General features: G+C 49.6%; 1 protein-coding gene across 1 annotated transcript; it reads left to right on the top strand.

Moving 5' to 3' along the window:
• The first annotated feature begins 517 nt into the window (after positions 1–517).
• On the top strand, positions 518–6,971 carry PNMA2 (PNMA family member 2). Its single transcript, XM_033229228.1, has 3 exons — positions 518–669; positions 4,782–4,915; positions 5,208–6,971. The coding sequence occupies exon 3, from the start codon at positions 5,701–5,703 to the stop codon at positions 6,793–6,795; it is 1,095 nt and encodes a 364-aa protein (XP_033085119.1). The 5' UTR covers positions 518–669; positions 4,782–4,915; positions 5,208–5,700; the 3' UTR covers positions 6,796–6,971.
• Positions 6,972–9,537: the final 2,566 nt, after the last annotated feature.

Raw genomic sequence — 9,537 nt, 5'->3', positions numbered from 1 at the left:
GTCGAAGTCGATGGTCTTGTTCTCCGAGGACCCTTCCACCGGGCAGAACATGCCACAGAATTTCTGCCGGGGCTTGGGGCTGCCGGAGCCCAGGTTTTTAAAAAAGGCAGGGACCTCTTCGTCCTCTGCCGCCTTCCCGGATTGCTTTCTCTCGGCCATGGCTCAGGGGTTCAGGAAGGGTCCTCGCCGTCCGCCCGTCCGTCTGCCAGTCCCTAACTCTCCCTTGCTGTGTGCACAAGCCCCCTAGCTGCTGCCGCGGCTGCCGCTCGCCGCCCACCGCAAGGTGCACAGAAAGGAAGGAGGGCTGGCGAGCCGGCGACCCACCCTCCCGGTCCCTCCCCCTGACCCCACTTCTCCCCTCCCTGCCCACGCCCCCCGCGGCTACAGCGCGAGCTCGGGGAAGCGGCAAAGTTGGATCTGGGAGGGCGTCCGCGGCGGCTGCGGGAGCCGAGAGGCTGCCAGTTCCCGGCAGCGCGGGGAGGAGGGAGGCGCGGGTGGGGCGCGGCGCCGGGGAGGGGAGCAGCGCGCAGGGGAGGGCTGGAGAGCAGGGAAGGAGAGAGAGAGGGGAGGGCGGCACCGCCCCTAGCCCCGCGCTCCGGAAGTGAAGCGGCCAGAACACCAGCTAATGGATGCGGAGCGGAGGGCCTGCTGACCGCTCTCTGCGCCTGGGTAAGTATTGGGTAGGGCACGCGGAGTGAGGACCCGAGGGCGCAGCCTTCGGCCCCAGTGCCCCTCTCCTCCACCTGCCTGGTCCAGGCGCCTCTGCCCCGTCATATGGCGGAGGTGGGCCGGGGGCGACGGCGCACTGCGGATAGGGCTCCCGCTCCGTTACCCTGGGTGTGAGCTGATGGATGGGAAAAGGGGACAAGCCAGGCGCCAGGCTACTCAGGGTGTGAGAAGGAGGGTGACACTGAAGATGAACAAGGGGTAGCACACGCAGGGTGGACAGGAGGGGGCCAGCCAAGACGCTGGACACCCAAGCTTCAGTTTGCCCACTCGCCTTGGGAGGCTGCACGGAGCAGAGACTGAAACGAGAAGGTTCCCGCTTCGTGCATCCACTTTGGTGTGGTTGGGGTGACGGGGGAGTTGGGGGACACACAACATGGCGGGAAGAAATGCAGAGGGGCATAGCAGATGGGAGAGGAATATAGAGAGAGACGCAGGTCTGTGGTCTATGGGGGTGTAGCAAAGAGTGCCGTCGGGAATTCCAGCCCAGTGCCACGACTTAGAGAGGGGGTGCAGACCTGCTCTATTGCCCAAGGCGCCATGGACCATGTCTGCGCCACTGCGCCAAGAAGGGCGCAGGAACGTGTCGCGGTTTGGTTTATCCTGCTTCCCCCACCAAAAAAAAAAAGTGGGCGAAAAAACAAATAGAAACCCCCTCCCCAAATCTCCAGCTTCCCCCGCCCCAGTGCCCCGCCTGATTCCCCCGCCCCTGTTGCGCACTGCGCCACCGCCGCGGCGTTTCCCAGATTACCAGATGCCACGTGTTTGGGGAGTGAGTGCGGGTGCGTATCTGGTGCGGAGAAGGAGGTAGGATGTGGGCTGTGAGTGCCATGAATTGTGTGGGGCCAAGCGGGGGAAGGGTGTATAGGAATTTGGTGTGTGTGTGCAGGTAGCCACAGGGTTGGTAAGAAACCAGGCGGCAATTAGATTTGTGTGCTAACACGGTCAATGCGGGTCCTTCATTGCTTATTCCCATCTCCACGTCCTTTCCGCGTATCAATCCCTGCCTCTGCGCGATGACAGCTCCCCCTCTCTTTCCACAGTGGCAAAATCCTGCAGAAATGGTGCCCATCCTTTGGTGGCCCGGGAGGGAGGTCTGGGCATGCTCAGTAACCAGGGTGGGTTTGGGCTGAGAGGCCATTTACCGCAGGGCGACCGCGCAGGGCGGTGTAACCAGGGATCCAGTCCCATTGTCAGCCCAGGATTAAATGCGGTTACCAACCACCTCCACCATCCAATTGTGAGAGATAGTTTGGTGAATAGAGTTGCATCTGGTTCACAACCAGTCGCAGTTTGAAGATCAGCCCACCGTGATAGGTGGAAAGGCGTCTCCGGATGAGAAAGAGAGACTGAGGAAGAAGAATATAGGAGTGGAGGGGCTGAGAGAACCCGAGGGCGCAATTTGGATTTAGCGCCAGATGTGCTTTGCATTTGAATAAAGCTTTTGAAAAAAGCGCTTCCTTCTTCATTCCAAGGAAATGAATTACATCATTTCCTCCCCACAGCCCCTCTGTGAGATGCGTGCCTTATCAGCACTGCTTTCCAGGTTAAGAAACAGATTAAGAGAGCTTGGGGCGCATAGCCAAGGTTGGGGATTTGGTTAAATGATCCAACAATTCCAGTGGGGGTCTTCCACCTCAAAGTCTGGCTTCTTTTCCAGCTTGTCCTGTGACCCCCTTTATGTGAGAAAATACAAGGTTCTTCTGTTTCTACCGTATCCAGATATTTCCATCCGTGGCCCTATTGTATATCAAGGGTGTTTTTTGCCATGTTTTTATTTGAATGTCACAGTGCAGGTCACATTGGGAGGAAGAATCATCCCAAGACAGCCTAACTTCAGCATGGCAGTCATTCTGTAGACGGTAGAGATGCTTTTTCCTGGGCAGTATCTTTTTACATTCCCTGTTTCCTCTAAATATCCCAGTGGGGAGGAAGGTTGCCCCCAGTTGTTTTTTTATTTTTGTTTTTGTTTTCAGACAGAGTCTCACACTGTCACCTAGGCTGGAATGCAATGGTGCAAACGCAGCTTACTGTATCCTTTATCCACTCAACTCCCTCCTCAGCCTCCCAAGTAGTTGGGACTACAGGCGACTGCCACACACCCACCTAATTTTTTTATTTTCCTTTTTGTAGAGACAGGGTCTCACTATGTTGCCCAGGCTGGTCTCAAACTCCTGGGCTCAAGTGATCCTCCTGCCTTGGCCTCCCAAAGTGCTAGATTTACAGGTGTGAGCCACTGTACCTGCCCCTCCCCCACAGCCCCCACATTTTAGAAAGGAAAAGTCAGGCATGGAGAAGCCAGCAGTCTCAGGTCTCTGAGACTCCTGGGCACAGGGTGAAGCAGCATTTTGCCCTCCTGGCTCTCTGGCACCGCTGGTGCCTTCAGCACCTCCCAGATGACTGAGGAGATGTGCCCACAGCAGGAGCACTGCTGATAGAGTTACAGGACAGCACTGTGGCGTATGGCCCCATTTGAATTGATGAAGATGTTTAGGCCAAGGGGGAAATGATTGTAGCCCCTTAACACATACTCCACAGCAGTAACTGGGAGGTATTAGGAACTCTAACTTTTTTTTTTTTTTTTTTTTTTTTAAGACAGAGTCTCGTTCTGTTACTCAGGTTAGAGTGCAGTGGTGCGATCTCGGCTCACTGCAGCTTCCATCTCCCAGGTTCAAGCGATTCTCCTGCCTCAGCCTCCCAAGTAGCTGGGATTACAGGCACCCACCACCACACCCAGCTAAATTATGTATTTTTAGTAGAGACAGGGTTTCACCACATTGGCCAGGCTGGTTTCAAACTCCTGATCTCAGGTGATCTACCCACCTCGGCTTCCCAAAGTGCTGGGATTACAGGCGTGAGTCACCGAGCCTGGACAACTCTAACTTTTTTATGTTCTCTAATCCCCACAGGTTCTCCAGAACAAACTCCTTGATAGGTGTGCTTCCTCCTTTTTTCTTTTTTCTCAAATGATGGGTTAAAGTTCAAATGCTAAGAAAGGCTGCGTGTGGTGGTTGATGTGTGTAATTCAGCACTGTGAGAGGCTGTGGTGGGATGGTTGCTTGAGCCCAGGAGTTTGAGACCAGGCTGAACAACGTAGGGAGACTCCGTCTCTATGCAAAATTTAAAAACTAGCCAGGCATGGTGGTATGTGCCTGTGGTGCCAGGTAGTCAGGAGGTTGAGGTGGAAGGATTGCTTGAGCCCAGGAGAGGTCAAGGCTGCAGTGAGCCGTGTTTACACAACTGCATTCCCGCCTAGGCAACAGAGTGAGACCCTGTCTCAAAAAACAAAAACAGAAACAAATGCTTGGGAGTGTTGCGTTAGTAACTTACTGTCTTAGTCTATTTTGTTTTTCTATAAAGGAATATCTGAGGCTGGATAATTTATAAAGAGGCTTATTTGGGTCACAGTTCGGCAGGCTGTACAAGAAGTATGGTGCTGGCATCTGCGTCTGGTGACCCCTCAGGAAGCTTCCAGTGATAGCAGAAGGCAAAGGGGGAGCAGATGTGGCAAGAAAGGGAGCAAGAGTGAGGGGAGGGAGGTGCCAGTCTGTTTTTAACAATCAGATCTCAAGGAAACTAATAGAACAAGAACCCACTCATTACCCCAAGAATGGCACCAGGCCATTCATAAGGGATCCACTCTCATGACACAAACACATCCCACCAGGCCCCACCTCCAACACTGGGGATCACATTTCACCATGAGATTTGGAGAGGACAAACATTCAAACTATTTCACTTACTGTTCATAGCAAAAGCAAAGCCCAAATGTGTGTTTGCAAAACCTTCCAGACACAAGAGAGAATTAATTCATAATTCCCAAATTAACTTAGTCGGCCCTGAGATTTTTTTCCCCAGAATTGTTATACCTAGATTAAACTATTTTTAAATGTTTGAGTGATTCCTAATTAGTTTTGTTAATCAAAGAGGTAAAGCAACTTAATACTGAGTAGTATTGTGAAAGATTGTCATATTTTTGAATAAGTGCATTAACAGTCTTCCTACTGAATATTAATGAAGCATGAATACCTGTTCTTCTTATTTATGTGTAACAGGGCAGCTTGGCTTGGCTAGAGCTAAGAGCCAGACACACCACTGTGTGGAGGTGGGTGACGTCTTCCTGTGCTAAAAGGTGAATGAATAAATAAGCTCCTCACCTCTTGCGGAACACTTGGGAACATATAAACAGGTATTTAGCCCCATCTCCTGATTTCATCTTTCACATGGCAAAGACCCTGAATCCTGTCCTTAACTGGGGCTCAGACATTAATCAACAGGTCTGATGAGCATATGGTGGGGATGCCAGATTTCATTGGAGTCCTCAAGAGAAAAAAAGTCACAGTAAGCAAACAAGGTGGGACGAATGCAAGCACAGTGTGAAGCAGAACCCCCATCTGCCCCCAGTTCCATTCCAGACTAGAGTATGGATGCTTCCAGGGAAACAGAGCGCTATGTAGTAAAACTGAACATTGTTTCACTAGGGTTCCAAGCCACCCTGCTGGGAAGCTTCTCTCCAAGAGTTCTGGGTACCAGAGTGGAAGGCATTTTCCCACCAACTGGAGAGAGACGAAACATCGGAGACCAGGAGGCTGTGGAGAAAGCAGCTGACCCAGGTGCCTCAACTATCCGAGAAGGGTCAGCGCCACGTGGCTGCCAGCATCTTTGAGAAAATCATCCGCAACCAAACTTCAGAGCTGCGGACAGAGGTGTGGTTAGAATAGAACTGAAATACAACCTGCCCACCTGGGTCAGGTCTAAAGACAAGAAGTCCTGAGTTCTTGCCACTGAGGAGGCCAGGGTCATTTGTCCAGAAAACTTTGGAACTGTCTTTGAGTGACCTAGTCTGGGACCCATTCACTGGTGGGTTCTAAGGTTAGACGCTCATTCAGGATATTTTCAATACTAAGTCAGTGCATAGCCACCCCACTAACAAATTGGTGCCTGTAGAGTCAGAGCGGGTCAATTCTTGGGACAATGGCACTGGCGCTGTTAGAGGACTGGTGCAGGATAATGAGTGTGGATGAGCAGAAGTCACTGATGGTTACGGGGATACCAGCGGACTATGAGGAGGCTGAGATTCAGGAGGTCCTTCAGGAGACTTTAAAGTCTCTGGGCAGGTATAGAATGCTTGGCAAGATATTCCGGAAGCAGGAGAATGCCAATGCTGTCTTACTAGAGCTTCTGGAAGATACTGATGTCTCGGCCATTCCCAGTGAGGTCCAGGGAAAGGGGGGTGTCTGGAAGGTGGTCTTTAAGACCCCTAATCAGGACACTGAGTTTCTTGAAAGACTGAATCTCTTTCTAGAAAAAGAGGGGCAGACAGTCTCGGGTATGTTTCGAGCCCTGGGGCACGAGGGCGTGTCTCCAGCCACAGTGCCCTGCATCTCACCAGAATTACTGGCCCATTTGTTGGGACAGGCAATGGCACATGCGCCTCAGCCCCTGCTACCTATGAGATACCGGAAACTGCGAGTGTTCTCTGGGAGTGCTGTCCCAGCCCCAGAGGAAGAGCCCTTTGAGGTCTGGTTGGAACAGGCCACGGAGATAGTCAAAGAGTGGCCAGTAACAGAGGCAGAAAAGAAAAGGTGGCTGGCAGAAAGCCTGCGGGGCCCTGCCCTGGACCTCATGCACATAGTGCAGGCAGACAACCCGTCCATCAGTGTAGAAGAGTGTTTGGAGGCCTTTAAGCAAGTGTTCGGGAGCCTAGAGAGCCGCAGGACAGCCCAGGTGAGGTATCTGAAGACCTATCAGGAGGAAGGAGAGAAAGTCTCAGCCTATGTGTTACGGTTAGAAACCCTGCTCCGAAGAGCCGTGGAGAAACGCGCCATCCCTCGGCGTATTGCGGACCAGGTCCGCCTGGAGCAGGTCATGGCTGGGGCCACTCTTAACCAGATGCTGTGGTGCCGGCTTAGGGAGCTGAAGGATCAGGGCCCGCCCCCCAACTTCCTTGAGCTAATGAAGGTAATACGGGAAGAAGAGGAGGAAGAGGCCTCCTTTGAGAATGAGAGTATCGAAGAGCCAGAGGAAGGAGATGGCTATGGCGGCTGGAATCATGAAGGGGACGACTGAAAACCACCTGGGGGCAGGACCCATAGCCAGTGGGCCTAGGGACATTCACTTTACTAGGCTAAGACCTTTGAATTTTTTTTTTCTTTAATGTATGGGACTAAAATCAAAGCATGAAAGCCAATTATTGACCCTGACTTTCCTTTCCTTTCCTTTCCTTTCCTTTCCTCTCCTCTCCTCTCCTTTCCTCTCCTTTACCTTCCTTTCCTTCCCTGCCTCCCTCCCTCCCTCTCTCCTTCTCTCCTTCTCTCCTCTCCTTCTCTCCTTCCTTCCTTCCTGCCTTCCTGCCTTCCTTCCTATTTTTCTTTTTCTCTTTCTTCTTTATTTATTGGGTCTCACTCTCATCACCCAGGCTGGAGTGCAGTGGCTCACTGCAGCCTTGACTTCCCAGGCTCAGGCTCAGGTGATCCTCACACCTTAGCCTCCCAAGTACCTGGGACTGCAGGCATAGACCACCATGCCTAACTATTCTTTTGTGTTTTTGGTAGAGACAGGGTTTTGTGTTGCTCAGGCTGGTCTGGAACTCCTAGGCTCAAATGATGTGCCCAACTCGGCCTCCCAAAGTGCTGGGATTATAGGCATGAACCACCATGCCTGGCCCTTTATTTTTCTTTTTAAGAAAAAAATATCTAGGAGTTTCTTAGACCCTTTGTAGATTATTAATGAACAAAAGATTAAACTCCAAATATTAGATTGTAAGCCTGAAGGAATCTGAAACACTTGTACTTCTAATTTTCTTTAAATAATCCCAAGTAGACCAGAATTGGCCCATAGAAGAAAGAATTGGCAGTCAAAAAAAAAAAAATACCTTTTGTAATATGTTTTAAAAATAAAGCTGTTTGACTTGTCTGGTGTTTCACTTCCTTAAATCAGCAAATTCTCTCTGAGTACCTGGCTTTGTGAGACACAGTTCAAGGAGTTATAAGACTACAGCTATGACCTACAGTTGAGCAGTTATGAACCAACAAAATGGGCCCTGCCCTCAGAGAGGTTCCAGTCTAGATGAGGAGATGATCTAGACAGGTAAAAGGCTAACTAATCCTTTGTGTGAATAAGTTCATCACCCCAATAAAAGTATCATCACCCAGTGAATCGGACCATCTCTGCTTGCAGGTTTTTGTTGATATTGTCGTTGTTGTTGTTGTTTTAACCTGGGAAGTGTTCTTCCTGTCTTTCTGCTAGGTGTCAGATAGATGGTCCCAGAACTAGGTGCTGTGTCGGGCCCTGAAGACACAGATGACTTAACCTAAGCTCTGCTTTCAAGAGGTCCACAGCCTGACAGGTGTCTGCAGAGAAAGGGGGACATGAGGGGACAGCATGCTCAAGAGCACAGGTGTTTAGGCAGGTTTGGATTTAGTGAGCAGGCTGGTTTGCTTAGAGAAGATTTTTAGTGGCAACAAAAGACAAAGAGGAGAGAAAAGGAACTCACATTTATTGAGGGCCTACTGTGCACAAGGTGTTTCATCTATATCTCACTGAATGTATACAGCCACCCTGTTGTGGTATAATTTTGCTCTTTATAAAGAGAAAGAAACAAGCTCAGATGGGTTAAGTGGTCTCCTCAACACCAAAATGCTAAGAAGTGATGGAGCCTAGACAGAAGCCCAGAACTTTGACTCACACTAGTCCACCCTCCACCATCTTGATGACTTTCACATTGTGCTCTGCAGTTCTGCAGAGATTTTCTAGTAGTTCCATCTCCAAAATGTATTTTAAACTCTTTATTTTTTTAAAATTGTTATTATTATTATTTTGAGACTGAGTCTTGCTCTTTCGCCCAGGCTGGAGTACAGTGGCACAATCTCAGCTCACTGAAACCTCTGCCTCCCAGGTTCAAGTGATTCTCATGCCTCAGCCTCCCAAGTAGCTGGGATTACAGGCGCCCGCCACCATGCCCGACTAATTTTTGTATTTTTAGTAGAAACGGGGTTTCACCATGTTGGCCAGGCCGGTCTTGAACTCCTGACCTCAAGTGATCCGCTCACCTCAGCTTCCCAAAGTGCTGGGATTACAGGTGTGAGCCACTGTGCCCGGCCTAAACTCTTTAAATCTCTAGTAAATAACAGCTAGATTCAAACGGGCTGATAACCAAATTTTAACACAGTAGCATTCACCACCAGGTTTGCATTTATTTCCAGATTGGCTCATTTTGTGTAGACCTTAGAGCAAAGTTTCCTTTATGGTATCTGTGTACGTATCTGAACTTTTAATTGTTCATAGATTTTAAAAGCGGTAGCACCACATGGCTGTTTAGATCAGAACTGTGTATTTAGATCAGACCTGTGTATCACGTGTGTGAGTGCAGTGCAGATGAACACCATTTAGTTATATGTGCTAGGCAAAGCTCCAACACAGTTGATGTGTAGTCTCGTGGTAGATTTGTGCATACTGTAAGCAAATTGCTTAGCTTCTCTAGACATCAGTTTCCACATCTGAAAAATAAGAAGATGAGAGTACACGGTTGTTATGAACAAATGACTTAATGCTTTTAAAGCACGTTATATGACATCTGGAACACAGAAAGCCCTCAATACATTGAAGTGCTTAGGATTTTCATGATGTTGCTGTCTGCTCAACTCAATGCATGCTTTCTTTGTTGTCCTGACAGTTGTGCGGTCACAAGTTAATATGCTTCCAGTTGACTTCCAGTCTACCATGGTGTTAGAAACTGTTTCAGCTCTTATTGTAAATTTAAATGCTTGTTGTTTTTTATATTTGTGATGACTCTTCCAGCAGTTGTTGACA

The sequence above is a fragment of the Trachypithecus francoisi genome, unplaced genomic scaffold, assembly GCF_009764315.1.
Source record: "Trachypithecus francoisi isolate TF-2019V2 unplaced genomic scaffold, Tfra_2.0 Contig01440, whole genome shotgun sequence".
Lineage (NCBI taxonomy): Eukaryota > Metazoa > Chordata > Mammalia > Primates > Cercopithecidae > Trachypithecus > Trachypithecus francoisi.
This window is presented reverse-complemented; position numbering and strand designations above follow the sequence as displayed.